The sequence below is a fragment of the Melospiza melodia genome, chromosome 11, assembly GCF_035770615.1.
Source record: "Melospiza melodia melodia isolate bMelMel2 chromosome 11, bMelMel2.pri, whole genome shotgun sequence".
NCBI classification, from domain to species: Eukaryota; Metazoa; Chordata; class Aves; order Passeriformes; family Passerellidae; genus Melospiza; species Melospiza melodia.
Genome location: NC_086204.1, coordinates 7,558,704 through 7,578,370, shown reverse-complemented (window position 1 = coordinate 7,578,370; position 19,667 = coordinate 7,558,704). Strand labels below are relative to the sequence as shown.

The 19,667-nt window shown below is 44.4% G+C and overlaps 1 protein-coding gene across 1 annotated transcript in view; it reads left to right on the top strand.

The window, feature by feature from the left end:
• The window catches only part of HMCN1 (hemicentin 1), a 162,945-nt gene that overhangs the window by 106,111 nt on the left and 37,167 nt on the right, over positions 1-19,667 (top strand). The window contains exons 47-64 of the mRNA XM_063165448.1: positions 1,169-1,282; positions 3,777-3,863; positions 4,272-4,463; positions 5,220-5,393; positions 6,316-6,429; positions 7,856-8,001; positions 9,582-9,732; positions 10,419-10,622; positions 12,220-12,333; positions 13,157-13,344; positions 13,768-13,864; positions 16,699-16,860; positions 17,051-17,164; positions 17,283-17,485; positions 17,721-17,802; positions 17,916-18,047; positions 18,265-18,414; positions 19,441-19,600. Coding sequence (XP_063021518.1) covers positions 1,169-1,282; positions 3,777-3,863; positions 4,272-4,463; positions 5,220-5,393; positions 6,316-6,429; positions 7,856-8,001; positions 9,582-9,732; positions 10,419-10,622; positions 12,220-12,333; positions 13,157-13,344; positions 13,768-13,864; positions 16,699-16,860; positions 17,051-17,164; positions 17,283-17,485; positions 17,721-17,802; positions 17,916-18,047; positions 18,265-18,414; positions 19,441-19,600 — 2,584 coding nt within the window. The remainder of the gene's footprint in view (positions 1-1,168; positions 1,283-3,776; positions 3,864-4,271; positions 4,464-5,219; positions 5,394-6,315; positions 6,430-7,855; positions 8,002-9,581; positions 9,733-10,418; positions 10,623-12,219; positions 12,334-13,156; positions 13,345-13,767; positions 13,865-16,698; positions 16,861-17,050; positions 17,165-17,282; positions 17,486-17,720; positions 17,803-17,915; positions 18,048-18,264; positions 18,415-19,440; positions 19,601-19,667) is intronic.

The following is a 19,667-nucleotide window of genomic DNA, read 5'->3' as shown; positions in this document are numbered from 1 at the left end:
GCTTGTAAAGCTGTAAAAAACAGCAACAACAACAACAAAAATCCCCCTCTAATTTTGGATTTAAATACTTTGCCAAAGCAAGATTTTGGTTCTGTTAACTGAAAACATACTTGGCATTGTGGATAATTTCAGTGTGTGGATACACTGCTGGCAGCTTTTAGTCAGTTAATTAAGATCATGGAATCACAGAATATCCTGAGCTGGAAGGGACCCACAAGGACTATCCAGTCCAACTCCTGGCCCTGCACAGGATACCCCAATGACTACACCGAGTGCTTGAGAGCATTTTCCAGATACTGATGTTTACTTTTGATGATCCTTCCTGCATATCTTCTAGGAAAAAGAAAAAAAAATCCACTGTACCTCACCTGCTTCCCCTGCAGCCTGTGCCTTAAACATACTTGCAAATCTTCCTTTTAAAGGAATGTGTCTGTGCAAAGATGACTTGACTACCACAGACTCAAGAAGAATCTGTTCTTTCAAACCATTGCATGTAAACCACTGCTATTATCAGCTGTTACTCTTACTATTGATGGCACAATTAGTGCAAATGCTAGAAGAGAGGTGAAATTTTATTCCTTATCTATGAAGATACCTTAAGGGTATTTATAGAACAAGGTATTTATAGAGATAAGCTTATTTTTATGTGTACACACATAATAATCACCAATGAGGCATTATTAATTTTCCTGAATATTCATTTAGAATCTCAGTACAGCAAAGCACTTTTGTGAGTGAAAAACCTGCTGAGGTCCTGTGTGCTATCCCAATTTCCTGCCTAGCAGTGTGTGTTACAAACACAGTGTTCCTGCCATGTCCTGAGTGGCAATCTATGAATCCCATGCAGTGAAGCAGGATGTGTGTGCCCTGCCCAGCCTGGGATAGTGCTGGGTGGCAGAGCAGGGTGTGTGTGCCCTGCCCAGCCTGTGATGGTGCTGGCTGGCAGAGCAGGGTGTGTGTGCCCTGCCCAGCCCTGGGATGGTGCTGGGTGGCAGAGCAGGATGTGTGTGCCCTGCCCAGCCTGGGATGGTGCTGGCTGGCAGAGCAGGGTGTGTGTGCCCTGCCCAGCCTGGGATGGTGCTGGCTGGCAGAGCAGGGTGTGTGTGCCCTGCCCTGGGATGGTGCTGGCTGGCAGAGCAGGACTCTGATGCTCTTTTGGCTGTCTCAGGGGGCCGGACACTGCAGCTCAGCCCTGTGAGTGTGGCAAATGAGGGACATTACACCTGTGTGGTGACCAACGCTGCAGGAGAGGCCAGGAAGGACTTCCACCTCTCTGTCCTGGGTGAGTACCTGCTTGGGTTTGGGGCAGCACAAGAGAGGGGTTTATACAGTAAGGGGGAGGGCATTGTCTATACTTTGCTGGTATTTTAAAAAATATTATGCCAAAACACACATCCTTGGGGGGAAAAAAGTGAATTTGATACCACAGACAGAAAATCAGATTGTACAGAGAAGCTTCTTCTGCATAGAATCATAGAAACCTGGAAGGGTTTAGGTTGGAAGGGACCTTAAAGCACATCTCATTCTAAACCTCCCCCACCCCCTCCCCATGAGCACCACTACTCCAGCTTGCTCCCAGCCCTGCCCAGCCTGGCCTTGGGTACTTTCAGGGATGGCAACCTGTGCAACAACCTCCCCACCCTCACAGGGGAAAATTCCTTCCCAATATCCCATCTATCCCTGCCCTCTGGCAGTAGGAAGCTATTCCCCTTTGTCCTGTCCCTGCAGGTCCTTGTTCAAAGTCCCTCTCCAGCTCTCCTGGAGCCTGTTGAGGTCCTAGAAGGGTCTCCAGAGTCTGCCCAGAGCCTTCTCTTCTCCAGGATCAGCAGTCCCAGCTCCAGTACAGTGGAAACCTTTAGTCAGCAGAGCCTTTAATATGACAAAGGATATAAACCAATGTGGTAGGGGATGGTCCTGCTGATGCACTTAGACCAGGAGTTGTCCAGCAGGCTCTTTAGAGGCTATTTAGAACCATTACTGTACTATTCTATCATATTACTTAGTTTTGCAAATCAGTGTTTTCCCCAGAAAACACTACTTTTTGGTTTAGTAACTGTTATTTTTATCAATAACTGTTAGGTTTGGCACAGTGCAAGTTTTCTCTCAGCATTTCTGTGTAGAATTTTGTTCTCTGAGGTGTTAAGGATTTTGTTCTCTGTTTTTCCTTTCTCTGAGGTGCTGAGCACCCCTTACCTTCCTTTGCCTCCAGCTGATTTGGGCATATTCAGCCAGTAAATGAAAACTCCCATTCAAGTCAGTTCATGTTTATTTGATGAGCTCATGGAAGTGTAAGTGTGATAGAATGGAAGAGATGGATAAACACTGGAAAGCATTCATTGTCTGACTGTTTTCTTTGGAGGGTTTTAGTAGTAGGGTGTTCTTGAGGGTTCTGGGAATCTCTATTGCACAGGCTTTTTTTTCCTTGAAGAAAAATGCTCAGTGAAGCTGATTTCAAGTGGAAAATTCCATTGTTCAGTCTTCTCTTCCCTCCCCCAATAATTTCTTTGTCTTTCTAGAGGAAGGTTACTGGAATGGGTCCTGGCAGTGGCACAGAAGCCTCACCAGTTGCTGTCAGTGGGAGCTGTACACAGACATGCTAGGGTTTTTCTGGGTTACTGTAGGTGGTGCAGCAGTCTGCAGGCAGAGCTTGGTGGAATAAGCACAATATTTATATATTTGAAAAGGGTTTGGTGTGGCTTTGCCATATTTTTGAAATTAAGATGTGTTGACGACTTACTGTATTATTTTGGAGTCAAAGCAATGAGTTGCTGTCTTTGTTTATGAATAGTAGAAACTTCTGGCCTGACTTTAATGCTGAACTTTATGATTTTAAGTTTTGTTTTCCCCCATCTGTTTCCTTCACTCAAGTTTGAACCCTTCATTAGTTATCAGAAATCTGGTGTAACATTCTTGTCTCTGTTGACAATGAATTCTGCATATTTCCATGATTCTTACTTTTTTAAAATGTTTGCTTCCAGCCACAAGCTAGATCACAAACAAACTGTTAAACATATTAAATATATTTTAATTCCTTTCTTCTTAGGTCTTCTATCTAGACTGAAAGTTTGCACTTTGCAGGATTATTAAAACATAAATCAGGCTCCTTACTCTGACATTTTTGTTACAAAATTTCCTACATCTCCTGGAGACGGAGTGCTTTCTAATTACTACAGGTCTCCTTTTCAGCCCGTTGCACTCCATGCCTACTTTGACTTGTAGTGCCAATTTCTTTTGGCCTGATCTACAAATGCCTCTACCTCGAAAGAAATAATTGATCACAGCTTTTAACCAGCACAGCTACTCCCCAGGATGCTCATAATCTGCCCTCCACATCCAAAAGCACAAGTTGACCAGGATAATTTGGAAACATGTCAGCCACATCAGCCATACAGTAGGAGTTTCCTTGCCTTGGGTTGGCTGTTTGGGGAGGGTGGGATAGGTATTTTAGGGATTTTATCTTTTACTTCCCTAGAAAAATGTAATTTGTACCACAGCAAGGTGCCTTAGACCTGTGTAGTGTGTTCATTCCCATATGGAATTAGCTGTATTTGCAGAGAACGCTGATCAGCTGTGGCACAGCATCCACTTGTTGGGAATCTGTTGTATTGCTCTTCTTTTTTTATGGCAGTGACTGTGTAACCAAACACAAACAATGGTAAATTTGTTCTCCTAGTCCTGTGTTCCTGGGCTCATCCCTCCTGGCAGCATCCTCAAGCAGCCTGTTGTATTTCAGTGTTGCTGAAACCATGCTGATGCTGTGTCCTTGCCTGTTGCAGTGCCTCCAGGGATTGTGGGGGAAAATGCACTTGAAGATGTGAAAGTGAAGGAGAAGCATGGAGTTACCCTGACATGTGAGGTGACAGGTAAATGAACAGGTTATGATTTACCTTTGCTCATCAAAGCCATGGTCAGATCACTACTGGTGCTGCACAGCCTGTTTTTAACAGGATTTCAGTTCAGTGGGATTTTTAAATCTTAGATTTAACTGTGGTGCTTAGAGCAGGACTAAGCACTCCTTGTAAAGATTGGATGAGATCAGCCAAAAGGGATGTTGCTGTGATATTTCTTCTTCAAAGGCCTGTGGAATTTCAGACAAGGTATATATCACTTCAGGAGGTTCAGAGACTTCAGAATGCATTTTTCAGAACTTCCCTCCTTGAATGCACATGAAAAGTACACCTGAAACTGTATTTTCCTGTTTCTCAGAAGTCTTGGTATATCCTAGAGGTTATGCACCAACTCATGTTTGCCATTTTCCCGACTCCATCAAGGGAACCCTGTGCCACAGGTCACGTGGCTGAAGGATGGACAGGCTCTGGCTGAGGCTGGAGATGCCAGGATCGTGTCCAGAGGGCGATCCCTGCAGATCTCCGAGGCGCAGCTCCTGGACACGGGGCGCTACACCTGCGTGGCATCCAACGCTGCTGGGGACAGGAGCAAAACCTACAGCCTCAACGTGCTTGGTGAGCAGCTGGGCTGCCTCTGCCACAGGAGCAGGCAGCTCAGAAAGAGTCCTGTTGGAATTCTGTAGGGCTTTTGTGGCAGCAGTGCACAGGTTGCCTGTCTGTGATTAGTTTTACATCTTAGTAATTGATAGATGATAGTGGTTTGATAGAAACACCAGTGCTGTGCTTTAGGCAACAGAGCTGGAACACAGGGAACCTTCACAGGATATTGTCCCTATGGAATGGGCAGGACAGCACTTTGGCTTATTGTTATTCAAGCAAGGAGCATCTGAAGAGCATTTCAGATTGTGATCTCTTCAGAAAAGCTGAAACCATCTGCACTCCTCTTTTTTTTTTTTTTTGTTTTCCCTCATGAGGGTTATTGCACAACGAAGTGCAAACAATGGTGAGTTTGTTTTCCACACCCTTGTTCCTAGGCTCATCCCTCCTTCCAGGATCATCAAGCAGCAGCTCTGCTCAAGGAGTGGTGGCTAGCTTCCTGGGGAGCTGTGCTTGACAAAGGCACGGGTGGGATTTGTCCACACGGGTGGACAAAGCACCAGATTCCACTGGTTTGGGATCGCTGCTGACTTCAGGACAAAACATAAAACCTGCTGAGTGTTATCTGGGTCTGGGTTTTGGTGCTTCTTGTAGGACTGCTCCCCAACTAGCTGAGGCTGCAGCCAGATTTCTGGACTGAACAGGGATCAAGAAAATAGGCTTTTTTCAGAGAGGGGCTTTCCTCCCTGTGGTTACTGATTTTGTTGTTCCCAGTGGCTCCAAGCATTGTGGGAGCAGACAGCCAAGGGAATGCAGAGGATATCACCGTTATCCTCAACAGCCCCACCTCACTGGTCTGTGAAGCTTATTCCTACCCCCCAGCCACCATCACCTGGCTGAAAGATGGGAATCCCTTAGAGTCCAGCAGAAACATCCGCATTCTGCCAGGTAAACCCTGTTCTTATGAGAAATAACGCCTGATCCTTTTATTGCATGTTTTTCTATTACAGACTTCTTTAAAAATCAAATTATATATTTCTATTAAGTGCAATGCACTGGCATAGGTTGCCCAGAGAAGTTGTGGCTGCCCCATCCCTGGAAGTATCCAAGGCCAGGCAGGATGGGGCTTGGAGCAACCTGGGCTAGTGGAAGGTGCCCCTGCCCATGAATTGGCTTTAAGTTCCTTCCAACCCATTTTTGAATTCTTTGTACTTCTCTAGCACTTCCCATTCCAATATTTTTAAGTACTTCACATTGACTGATTGTTTATTTGTGTTTTATTATGTATTTATTATTTTGTACCGACAAGCAAAATCATGGGAAAATTCATATGAGTTAATGATGAATATAAATGACTTGCAATTAAATGTGGAAATTAGATGGAGAGAGATACAAATTAATAAAGAGAATGAGGTGGGATTTTTCTAGGTTATTAGTAGTTTGCCATTTTTAGTTAGTAGAATAAATTTTCCCTGGTACCTGTGGAAATGGAAAATGGGAGCAAGCTTCAGAGGGAAGACTGGAGTACTGTAGATGTACAAGTACCTTACCTTGTTAACTGCAAGTGTTCAGAGAAAGAATGAGTCTTGGCTAAATATCTTCAAGAAATTCCCTGCACAAATTTCTTGACAAATATTCTTAAGAAATGTCCCAAGAATCCATAAGCAACAGGAGTTGTGATCCATGGCACTGCCATGACTCATGCACTCATTTATTACACATGGTAGTTAGCATAGTAAGCAGTCAGGTTTTCTGCTCTTCAGAGAGTAGATTTTGGACCAAAGGGTTGGAAATATGCTGCAGGAAGTATTTAAACAACTGGGAAGCAAGAGTCTGGCATGAATGCTGTTAAAGGTTGTGTCTTTGGCAGGTGGGCGGACCCTGCAGATCCTGAATGCCCAGCAGGACAGCGCTGGAAGATACACCTGCATAGCCACAAATGAGGCTGGGGAGACACTGAGGCACTATGAAGTGAAAGTCTACAGTATGGCACTGCTTTCAGTTTTTGAAATTCTAATTTTGCATTCTTCCATTTTCCCCATTGCAGTGTTATCTGTCCTGATGAATACAGGATTTCCTATTAATGGCTTTGCTGAGCAGACTTCTGTATTATCTCTGGCATTGCTGGTGGAAAACACCAGAAAAGTTTATTGCTGTATCCTTTGCAATGCTACAGTTGTGCTAAAAACCTTTATGTCACTCAAGGGAGGACATTTAAGAAACACTGAACTCCATTTTCCTCTGAAATGCTTCTTTTGGAGCTGATTTTCAGGTCAGATGAGTGCAGCACAATGAGAGATGTGAGCAGAGAACCTCCTGAGCACAGAAACCATTTTAGAAAAACAGGAGAGGGCCTCTAACATCTAATGGGATGCTTTATTGAGGAAGGCAAAACAGAAGGATATTATTTTAATATCCTTCCCTAACATCTCATATGCGCAAGAGTTTTCCTATTCGAACTTTCTGTCAGCACATTTTCCTTTGAGAATCTCTACCTACTCAATTTTAAAGCTCAAACTCTTCATTATGGGCTCAATCAAGCATGATTTTTAACTTTATTTTAAATTTCCCAGTTTGATTTGGAATTGGTTTCTCCCTTACAGTACCCATACTGTTATTTAATTACACCAAGTCCTTAATAAGCCCCCTCTGGATTTGGAATAACGAGAAGGTGACAAATGAGTTCATTACTAATGCATGGCTATGTGGGAATGTAATGCCCTCCACCCCCAAATGCCATTGCAACTGCCAGTTGTTATTAGGATACTATAAGTATTAGGGGAAAAATTAAAAATTCCCAGTGGAAAAGAAGAGTTGAAAATTCTCTGAAAGCATTTTACATAATTTCAAAAATATTATGAGACCAAGCTGGGGAGCAGCTGAAGAATTTTGAAACATTCTATTTTCCTTCTGATTCAGAAAGAAACAGGATTTTGCAACACAGGGATTTCAGTGGAAATGTTGAGTTTTGACTAGTTACCCTGAGTGTGGACTTGTGATCAAACATATGTTTCTGGGAATATTAGTTTCCATTAAAATGCTCCTCAATGACTACAATACCCTGAACTTGATAGAATTGAAGCCAGGCATGTAATAATGAAGTGCTGTAGTTAGGTAGGGCTGTAGTCAGGTTTGCTTGTTTAAAAACCAGCATGTTTTAAAAGTTCAAAAGTGTTGAACCCAATTTTGTATATTTTTGTGCATAGTAGCTGTACTAAAAATAGCTGAAAATACATATATATATATATATATGTATAGAGTAATGATTTGGCATTTGGCTATGGGCAAGAGGCAGTTTATTGGGGGAATGCTTGCTTTCCAGGAGGTTATCATCTTAGTTAATGTCGAAATGCTGCAGCAGCCAATAAGCCATGACAGTCTCTCCCCTCTCTGCCTTTGTCTGTGTGCAGTTCCACCCACCATTGCCAAAGGGGATGTCTCAGGGACAGGGCTGTCCCCCAGGGAGGTGAAGATCAAAGTGAACCACAGCCTGACCCTGGAGTGTGAAGTTCATGCCATTCCTGCTGCTGCCATCAGTTGGTACAAGGATGGACAGGCCAGTCACAAACTCAGTTCCTTCCTCTGAGGAGATGTGGGACAGGGACAGCTGCGTGTTCCCTGTCCCTGGAAATAGCATCCATGCAGGGAGAGGATTCACTCTCACTCCCTGCTGCTGGCACAAGCACTGCCCAGCAGTTTGGGGTGTTTGGGGTCTGGGCACCCAGACCTCTGCCAGTCAACATTCTGGCTTTTGCTGGGTGCCTGGCGGTGCCTGGGACACCAGGGCTGGAGTTTCCAGGCCTGGCACTGGCCTGTGCTGGGAGAGGGAGTGCCCTTCTTGGCAGGAGCATCCCATGGTGTGACCACAGGGCTGTGGCTGTTGTGTAAAACCCCCAAAGGCCCTGTTAGTTACAGATGGTTCTCTCAAGTGCTGCCCTTGCAGAAGTTGCAGAGCCTCCCCCTTGGTCCTGGCAGAGCTCACAAAGCCACAAGAGCATCTGGCTGCTCCAGGGGGGTGAGGCACAAGTCCTGCCACACACAGCGCTCCATGGATCTGTCTGGGGAGCTGGGAAGAGCAGGGCCACGGGGACACACTGAAATAGAGCACAGGGGGTAAATTAAAAAGGAACTGTGCTGCTCTTCTGTAAGAAAGGAGCGTGTAATCCTTTACTTGAGCTGTTCTTGGTAGGGCACTCATTGTGGAGCAGCTCTTCCTGGATTTAATGAGCATGTGGGAATAACGTGGATGATTACCCACTAGCTGTTTCAGGTGTCCCCTGCTGTTCTGGGAGTCCTGGCTGTATTGCCAAAGAAAAACTCAATTTGGGGAGTTAAGAGGTTCCCAAAGGCAGTGACTGTGCACACCTGACTGCCGCTGGCACAGCAGCTGCTCCTCCTTAGGCTGCCCTGGATGAAAGGCTCTCAGTCCTGTCCATGGACTGAATGAATTCTTCCCTGCAGGACTGGAGTTCAGTGCTGACTCCCTAATCATGGAAGCATGGGGTCATGGCATGGTTTGGGTTGGAAGGGACCTCAAAGCCCATCCAGCTCCACCCCTGCCTGCCATGGGCAGGGACACCTCCCACTAGACCAGGCTGCTGATGTAGATGAGCACATGTAATGAATGCATTCTGGACACACAGGGTGTGTGTCACTGCAGCCTCTGCTGTCACTGGTGGGCCACATTTGGGCACAGGAATATCTAATCCTGTGTCTCTCTGTGCTGTTGCTTTGTCCATTCTATGTTCAAACCCTGTCCTTGCTGGCAGTGGATCTGTAGGATGGGTTAGATTCATTTGTTCACCTCACAGAAAGCTGGGAATTTTCCAGGTATTGGAAGCTTGGCCAGTGAGTCAGGGATTGGATCCAATGCCACAAAAGCACTGGCCTGATGGGGATGGCATTGCTCCTCTCAGCAGCATCCTGGGGCTAGGAGTGATGGCAAATCACGTCCTTGAGGAGACTAGCCACCGCAAGTGGAAGGATGAAGATGCAGAGTTTCTGACAACCATGAAAAGAAAATTGTCTCCAGGAACTTGGAGCTTGATTGAGTTTACTCATATCACCGCCACAAATGTGGCTATTTCTGGTGTGTTCTTTGCTGAGTATTAATTTTCATTTGAATTGACATTGCAGCCACTGCAGGCAGATGAGCATGTCCTGATCCAGGGCGGTGGCCGCACCCTGCACATCAAGGAGGCCCAGGTGTCAGACACAGGGCGCTACACTTGTCTGGCCTCCAACATTGCTGGGGAGGATGAGCTGGAATTTGATGTAAATATTCAAGGTAAAAGGGTAATAAAAATCTCCTGTTAGCCTGCTTTTTTAGTGTTCTGGGATGTTGGAATTAATAATTTTAGGTCCTTTACCCTTGCATGGTCAAACCCAATGCTTTTGTGTTTTTAGGGATATTTTGCTAATTGCTGACATGTAGTATTTGGTTATTCTTTTTTAAGTTGTGTTTGTGAAATCAGTGCAAGGACATAGGAACTCTGATCTTCCTCTAAATGCCATGAAAAATTTTAATTTGTTTTGAACTAAGACATACTTCACTTTTCTGTTTCAAGTAGTATTTAGAGGCCCCAGACATAAGCATCCTATTGGCCTACTGTGTGTAAATACAAGGAAACAATCAGGAATAATTTCTGAAAATTTAGACTAAATGAGAACTTGAGTGAAACCAGATACCACATTGTTTAAGTATTTTTGTTGATGAATACCCTCTGTGTTTGTTACGAGGTCATCTTACACTGTTATTTATTACTCTTCAAAAAATACTTAGTAAATTGCTCAATTGTTTCTTCTAGAAGAACTAGAGTTTTCCTGGGTAACTTAATGTGGGGGAGGGTTTTATTTAATACACTTAATTTTTATTGCTGCTATTTGAACATTACAATACCTTCTTATTTCTTTACTTCAAAATGAGCTACTTCTACTGCAAAATGCTAACATTATTCCTCTTCTTTGTTGTAGTTCCTCCGAGCTTCCAAAAGTCTTACAGGGAATGGGAAGCTGGGAACATGGTGGATGCAGAAAGAGGTGGAGAAAGTAAAGATGTGATTGTCAACAACCCCCTCTCACTGTACTGTGAGACCAACGCTGTTCCTCCCCCTGTGCTTACGTGGTTTAAGGATGGGCATCCCCTGAGTTCCAGTGACAGAGTGCTCATCCTGCCAGGTGGGTGTTCAGCTGGCACTCGCTGGCCCTGCACTGAGGTGATCAGAGGGATGGAGCCCCTCTCCTGTGGGGAAAGGCTGGGAGAGCTGGGATTGTTCAGCCTGGAGAGGAGAAGCTTCAGGCTGACCTCATTGTGGCCTTCCAGTGCCTGAAGGGGCTGACAGGAAAGATGGAGACAGGCTGTTCACAAGGGATGGAGGGACAGGACAAGGGGGAATGGACTCAAATTAAAACAGAATGGGTTTAGATGGTATATTGGGGAGCAATTATTGGCTGTGAGGGTGGGGAGACCCTGGCACAGGGTGCCCAGAGAAGCTGTGGCTGCCCCTGGATCCCTGAAAGGCCAGATTGGAGCAAGCTGGGATAGTGGAAGGTGTCCCTGCCCATGGCAGGGGATTGCATTGGATGATCTCTAAGGTCCCTTCCAACCCAAACCATTCTATGATTCTGTGATTAAAAAGTGACCTTGGTGCTGGTATTTGTGTAGTGATGACACACCACTTCTCCCCTTCAGAACACTTCTTTAATGTTTTTTTCAGACTTCATTAGCTGGAAATGTTTCTCTCCAGTCCTTGGCCTTAAGTTGTGTTTCTATAATTTAAGAAGTAGTCCCTAAAATGGTGTGAATGTCACCATTGAACTCTCACAGTGAATCACGGAATTGCAGAACAGTTTGGTTTGAAGGAATCTTAAGGCCCATCTCATTCCACCCTCTGCCATGGGCAAGGACACCTTCCACTAGCCCAGGTTGCTCCAAGCCCCATCCAGCCTGGCCTTGGACACTTCAGTGTGTTGCAAGATGAAATGCATCAATGATACCTTCTCTCTGATGTGTTCCTGATTTATTTCCATATTAAATTTGCTTTGGCACAAAGATAATTGGAATGTAGAAGGAATGTAGGTGTAGAAAAGCTTCTTAACCAAGGAGTGAGGCATGGAAAGCATGTTTGCAGCAGAGAAATGGCCATAATCCCCTAGTTAAGCTTGTGGGGCAGGAAAAGAGCTGCCTACAGTCATGAGTGTTGCTGTGCAGAGATGGTTTGGGATGGAGTGTTTAAGGAGGAGCAGTGGTAAAAGAGGAGCACCTGCTTCTTCATCTTGTTCATCTCTTGAGAAAGCAATGACAAATACTCCCAAAGTGTATTCCTAAGATCTCCTCTCCTTCTGAAGATATGTATATGACTGTGCTTTTATGAAGAATAGAGTGAAAAGTACCTCTAAGCCTCAGAAGTGAATATCTGTTCAGTTTGGAACAGAATATTCTGTGCTTGTATTTCCTTTTGCCTATTAGTTCTGTGCCATCTTACTGAGAAATATTTCTATTTTTGATGGAAGAATAATGCCTGGCTACGTATTGCTGTGGCATGATCTTCCTTTATGTGGAATTAATTGCTCTTTTCTAACATTTCAATATGAGCATGGCTGCACTCCAACTATCTGCCTGTAGAAAAAGGTAGCCAGGAAATAAAAACCGTCAGCTACGTATAATTCAGACCAAATGCTGACCATTCATAAATTTGCTTGCTCAGGCCTCTGGTGGAATGTGGTGTGGAGACGATGGAGAGTGCTTGATGCTGCCTTGGCCTTTTGTTTGCAGGAGGCCGGGTGCTGCAGATCGCGCGGGCCCGCGCGGCCGACGCCGGCAGATACGCGTGTGTGGCGGTCAACGAGGCGGGGCAGGACTCCATCCACTACAACGTCCGAGTGTTCTGTGAGCTCCCCTTCCCCTCTGAGTGCCCTAAAAAGGGTTCTGTGCAAAATAACCAACCATTACAGCCCAGGAGTTCCTAGTGTTTTTAATGTGTGTTTGTACGCGATGACGTTAATGTTTTTAGGGTGCTGGAGCTGTACTGATTTGTGTGAACAGAGTGTTGATGGTTTTAGTTCCATGTGTGTAGGTCATTGTTATAGGAACTCAGTCGTGTTACAGCTCTCGCCATTCACCAGAAAGAAAAGCATAGGTAAAAATCCAGGTTTTATCTTGGTATCTCTTGTTCTCTCCTCAGCTTCCCATTTGAGAATTGTGACCAAGACTTTCCTCTCTTTCTTTATTTTGGCCATCATTTTCTGCAATTCCTGCAGAACTCCCAAAGCCTGAAAGGAACTGAGGATTTAGATTAATGAATGCCTGCACAACCATTTGGATGAACTTCTGTGTCTGTTGATGCGTCGGTGCTTTAGCCTTGGGTAACACTTTGCTTTTATGGCAGTGTTATACCACTGAAAATACTGATTTATTGTTACAAAGGGGTCCTGCCTTGGAAATTATCTTCTATTTTGATGGCAAAGAACACAGTGGAATATTTGGAAGATAGATTTTCACCTCTCTTTCTCTCTGTATGCTGTGAATAAGTGTAGTTCTGCTGCAGTCCTTGGAGTTAGGCTGAGATGTTACAGCTGAATTACTCATGGGATGGCTTTATCTGTCACTGGATTCACTGGAGGTTTCATTCTTTTCTCCTCAAACCCAGTCTAGTCTCGCAACCGCCTGAGAGGTGCTGAGTGACTGTTCTCCTCACTTTTGCTCCCTGCAGCTCCCCCATCCATCAGTGGGGTTGATGGGGACCTGCCTGAGGAGGTGACAGTGCTGGTGAGCAAAGAGGCAGCCATGGAGTGCATTCCCACTGGGAGCCCTTCCCCAAGGATCACCTGGCAGAAGGATGGCCAGCTCCTGGCAGAGGATGACAAACACACATTGCTGTCCAATGGAAGGAGGTTACAGGTAGTGTCATCTTTTTTGTAGTGGAAAAACTGAGGGTTGGCAACAAAAAACTGTCTGCTTTTGCTCAGTAGGAAGTATTTTCTTCTTCCTACAAGTTGCTGCAAATAGCACCTTAGGAGTTTTTGTCCTTTGTTCCTGTCCCTCACCTGCTGCTTGTCACTCTCATGTAGTTCCTCAGATCCAACCATTTGTGGGATCATTCTATGAACCACATCACTTGAAATCACTTACTTTTAAATATTATTGACTTTTTTTTGAGCAAATAATGAAAATAGTGTATGCTGAAGAACTTCCCATTGATGAACGAAATTGAATAAAACAGTGAAAGCAGAGAGCTGGGCTTAATCCTCTCCCCTTGCTTCTTTGGCAGTGAGTTGTCTATATATTAGCTCCAAAGTCATATTTTGTCTCTTTTTGCCTTAGATTTTGAATTCCCAAATAACAGATACTGGCAGGTATGTCTGCATTGCAGAAAACATAGCTGGAAGTGCCAAGAAGTATTTTAACCTCAATGTTCACGGTAAGTACTCTCATCCATAACTTCTGTCTTCTGTCAAATGCTGGTTCGGCTTGGGTGTGCTATTTTTAGCAGACTGCTCAGACCCCCTCAGGTTCATTCATGTGAGCCCTACTGGGTGTGATGGAGATTCTGACAGACCAGAACTCAAATATCAGTTTAAACTACCTTGAAAACATTTGGCTTTTGATACCACGTGGCTTTAGGTCCCCATAGATGTTCCAGAAAGGTGGGAATTGTAATTGAGGGAGCCTTGTGTGGTGGCTGTGTTCACCCAGTTGGAGTTGCTGAGCCCTGGAATCATGAATTATAAGTAGGTTGGATTATAGCCTGTTTTGATATATTCAGAAAATGCATTTTTTCAAAGAAATGAGTGATAGAAAGTATCAAACAAAGGTACATAGCTTGTAAAAGCTTGGGTTTTAGAAATGTGCCCTTTGTGGTTCCTTTCTGTTCTCTATTTTTGGTTTTCTTGTGGAGTTACAATAGGGTTAAAGTAAATGTTGGCTTTAGGCATCAGAAGTCTAAGAAAAATACAATCAAGACATTTTTCATAAAACAGTTACCACTACATCCCCTTCCCTCTCCCGATAACTTCAGAAAATCAAGACATCTCTAATTAACATTTCAGAGAAAACCCAGACTTCCCATTCTATTTCTGCCCACTTTCAGCTTTCCATCCTGAAAAGACGTATCATTCCCACTAATTCTTCTGTACCATTCCATGTTTCAACCCAACAAGGAATACTGGCAGCTACATGTTTTTCTGCTTTATCTGATAGAAAACAAGGGCTGTACTTTCTCCCATTTAAAGACAGTACCAGCATCCCAGGAAAGTGAGGAGTCAGATTATTGCACCCAGAATAATTGAATTTTTTCCTCTGTCACACATGCAGCAAATTTACCTACTACATGGCACAGATTTATAACACTTTTTGCTACTCGGTAATGCACTTAGCCAAAAATAGTGTTGTCGTGGGAAAAATTTGCCCTAGAGTTGTTCTCTGAGAAATTATTTTCTGGTCAGACAGTGGAGTCTGCCCAGATTTCCTGATGTGTGAGTTTTGCATTTAAATCAAAATATTTCACTTTTCCTGACATTCGTGTTTAAATTTAAACTTCTGTCTTAAAAACATCTGGTTTTAGTGACTATGGCTGAATACTATTCTCTTAAAAGAAATATTTGCATGAAGTTTCAATTCTAACTCAATAGTATTAGCAGCTTAGGTCTATTTTTCTTAATGCAGTTCAATTTGAAAAATTAGAGTGTAGCTGTTCAGGAAAAGACCACACAGGGTGAAGCACTAAGGAAAATGCATTATCAGTAAGCAGCAGGATCTGTGTTTTGTCAATGTCACAAAAAAGACTGTTTCCCAGCATTTTTATGTGTTTCTAATAGAACTGCTCCCATAAGTTTAAATAAAATACTGAAGATGATCTGAATAATAAAACAAATACAACACCTTTTAAAACATAGGAAATAAGCACCCAGATTTTAAATAGTAGGGAAATAATAGGTAATTTTCATGCTGAGTGCTGTATTTGAGCCCCTGACTGTGACTTTATGCACATACAGATACACTTGCATAAGCAGATTACCTGTGGTACATTTGTGGGTGCTTTTTGCTGCAGAAATTGAAATCAACACTGCCACAATTTAAGCAAGTTCCATTAAAGACTGCTGAGATTTGGCCCTGTACATTAAATTACCCACTGCCAATAATCACATCTGTGGAAGATGAACTGTAAAAGTAAATAAATATAAATAACTATCAAATGCCGTCACATCACAATTCTCCACTTGCTCTGGTGAACCATTTTATCCTCTTTATCAGGGAAATATTCTTCAGTTATTCCAAGCTGAAAAATACAGGCTGGATTCCCCATTTACATGGGCTGCTCTTGTTTGTGCAGTGCCCAGAGGAGCCATAAAGTTGCCTTAATGACTGGTTTGTGTCACTCAAGTGGCAGCAAACAGCTGGAGCATTTCAGGGGGAGATGGGCCAAAATACTTCAGTGTTTCTGTCTTTGAAGAGGAGGATTCCATGTGTTCTTTGGAATGATTTTTCCACCCAATAAAGCCAAGAACATGCTTTTGCCTTCCTCTTAAGTGTTTTATATATCCCCACTGCAAAAACATGGCAACTGGAGCTTGGGGGTTATTAAAAGGAAGAGATTTACAGTTCTTTCATTCTAAATCATTCTTGTAGAAAGGTCACATGTCAAAGTATTCTTGATTTAAAAATTCTGGGACTTGTAAGCTTAAGGAATGCACCCCTTGGAGCAATGCTGCATGCCAGGATTTTCCAGTGCTTAGCTCACTGCTAAGCAACAGGTTTGTCTGGTTGACAGAACCACTCTGAACTGTGTTGGGAGGAAAAAGTTTGGAGTCTCTGTAGGTGGAAAATTGATTGTTCCAGAGAGAACAGGAGCAGCAAGGAATCAGGAAGAAGTGATAGTCATCCTACGTATCCTGAAGTGGGAGTTTGCTCTATCCTGCCTCACACGGCAAATGTCCATGAGCACTGATAGAAAATTGGCAGTGCATTGTCAGGATCTCGTGTAGGTTCACTAGCCCTCCCAAGCGGCCAGCACAGAAGGACTGCAAATGGAGTAATTGACATTGTTGTGAAGTACAGGACCATTAGGTTGTTTCAGTCTCATTTGCAGATGCATCCAAAGAGCACTAGATCCATTCATAGGATGTGGAAGATTTTTGCAACCTGGCCCTTTGGCAAAATGCAGCAATTCAGCTTTAATATAGTAAATCATGATCTTGTGGGAGATCCTTTGCTGATGCAGTAAAAGGTGCTATTAATGTATTTCTCTCTCCACAGTTCCTCCAAGTGTTGTTGGGACTAACCCTGAGAATCTGACCGTGGTGGTGAATAATTTCATCTCTCTGACTTGCGAGGTCACGGGCTTTCCACCTCCTGATCTCATCTGGCTCAAGAATGGAAAGCCTATCAGTTCAAATTCCAACACTTTTATTGTGCCTGGTGAGGAATCTCAGCTATTCTGCAGCCTTTGGGCTCAGCTTCTGTCTGGTTTGTCCTGACAGGGCCCATAGCCGCTCTTCGTGGAGCACAGTGCCTGTGCTCAGCCTGTTACACCTGCAATTCTAAACCAGCCTTTGGGATTGGCACAGTCAGCACAGAGCAAACCTCCAGCCTTTTCTCGTCGCTCCAGGTGCTCGGACGCTGCAGATTCCCCGAGCCAGGCTGTCGGATGGTGGAGAATACACTTGTACTGCCAGGAACCAAGCTGGGGAAAGTCAGAAGAAGAGCTTCCTAACCGTCCTTGGTTTGTGTTTTGCTATTTTCTGGAATAGTATTTGTTGCTTGGGAAGCGTGGGGAGGTTTATCTGCGTTATGGGGTTGTTTCAGCACAATGCAGAGCTGACTGTGGGCTCCCTCCCCAGTGCCCCCGAGCATCAAGGCGCAGGGGGGGGCGTCGGTGACGGCGCTGACCGTGCGCGTGGGCACCCCGGTGACCCTGGACTGCGAGTCCAACGCCATCCCTGCCCCTGTCATCACCTGGTACAAGAACGGCCGCCTCCTCCCCGACTCTGCTGCCCTGGAGGTCCTGGCAGATGGACAGACCCTGCGGATAAAGGCTGCAGAGGTGGGCCAGGCTGGGGGGAGGCTGCATCTGCCACTGCTCTGCCTCTGCCAAGCAATTATTTCACTCTTTAGTGGTGTGTTTTACTTGCTGTACATGGGACATGTGTTTCCTGGAGGCTTTTCATCCTGTGAGAAGCACTTTGAGTTGGCAGAGGCACAGGTTGTTAATGTCTCTAAACTGTAGCATGAAAATAAGAATCCATAATGATTTCTTTTAAAACTTGTTTTTATTTCAGGTTTCTGACACAGGACAGTATGTGTGCAAAGCCATAAATATTGCGGGACGAGATGATAAAAATTTCCATCTCAATGTTTATGGTAAGCGCCCTCTGCATCATCTACGATAGTTATTACAATAACACAAACTTAGCAGATTAGGCACTTCCAAATCAGTTTACATAACATTCTTACTGCTTCTATTCCATTCACAGTGCCTCCAAGTATAGAGGGCCCTCAGCAAGAGCTGGTCAGTGAATCCATCAGTAATCCTGTCACCTTTGTGTGTGATGCTACTGGAATTCCTCCACCCACATTAGTGTGGCTTAAGAATGGAAAACCAATAGGTAATATTTCTCATGCTTTTCCCTCCTCTTCTTCCCCTCTTTGAGGCACCACTTTGCTGTTTGCTGTCTGGTTTGTGTTTCTTCTTTATTTGTCTCTAGACATTTATGAGAACTGATTGAAATCTTTGTTTAGAAACTTTGATGGAACAATTTCTCCCAAAAGAGACGTTTGCTCCCTGTAACTGGTTTGGAATGATGACTTGTTTATGTATTTCAGAAAACTTGGATTCCCTTGAAGTTCATATTTTATCTGGTGGAAGCAAGCTTCAGATCGCTCGCTCTCAACTCCTGGACAGTGGCACCTACACGTGTATTGCCTCCAATCCAGAGGGGAAAGCTCAGAAATCCTATGTGCTTTCCATCCAAGGTAAGGGATGGGGGAGGATGCAGGGAACACAGCTAATGGAACATTGGATAAATGTGGCACTGTCTGTGCTGGGGACACTGAGATCACATAATCACATAGAAAAGTCCAGAATTTGGACTGTTACTTTTGTAACCAGAGGGGAGAGTGGTTGGAGAATTCAATACTTCTAGTCCAAAATTTGCATGGAAAAGAATATCCTTAAGCCCTGACTGTGGAACTTGAACAGATTTCTGCAGTTTTTGTGTGTGTGCGTGTGTGTCTGCTGCTGGTCACATCCTTCCTCCTGCTGAGCACTGGAGCTGCCTTGGTTGGTTTGGAGCAGCACACAGAGATGGATTCAGGAGCAGTAGTACCTGTTGTGCTATGGCAGGAGTTAGCAAAGACCTACCGACAGAATTTCCTTAGGAATACTTTCCCCACCCCCACCTCAAATGACAAACCCTTATTTGTTATGGAATTGCCTCCTGCCTTGCTGTGAATCACCCTTAATCTGCAACTGTTGTGTTTTCCTCTGTTCCTAATGACTCATCCCCACTAATTGCACTGGTGTACCCCTGCCTGCCAGTTTCTCCCTAAGTTTAGGAATGGAATGTCAAGCTGGTTGTTTGATCAAATGTGTCTGAAATTGCTTGAAATGCTCAGAACTTATTAGTGGAACTGACAGTCTTGACTTCATGCATAGCAGGACTTTCATCCTTGTTCCTTGGGAATGCAGGCTGGAAATGGCTTTGATTAGGATGGAATTAGGGTGGCTGTTCACAGGGCTATGATGGTGTTGGGTACAGAATCCAAGACTGGTTTGGGCTAGAAGGGACCTGCCATGGGCTGGGACACCTTCCACTATCCAAACCCTGTCCATCTTGGCCTTGGACACTTCCATGGGTCCAGGGACAGCCACAGCTGCTGAGAGCCTGCCCCAGGTGCTGTACTAAGTGCTGGTGCCCATGAGCTACTGCAGTGAGGCTGTTTCTAGTTCAGGTTACAGTTCTTGCTGCTGAATCTCATCCTTCTGTGGTGCATTTCCAGTTCCTCCCAGTATTGCTGGCTCTGAGATGCCGAGCGAGGTCAGTGTCCTCCTGGGAGAGAGTGTCCAGCTGCTCTGCAATGCCACTGGCGTGCCCTCCCCGGATGTGCAGTGGCTGAAGGATGGAAAAACAGTTGCCAGCGATGATTTACAGAGGATAAGGCAAGAAAAACTAGCGGACACTGCATTCTCTTCAATAATTTTAAGGGCCCTAAGGGGGGAATATGAG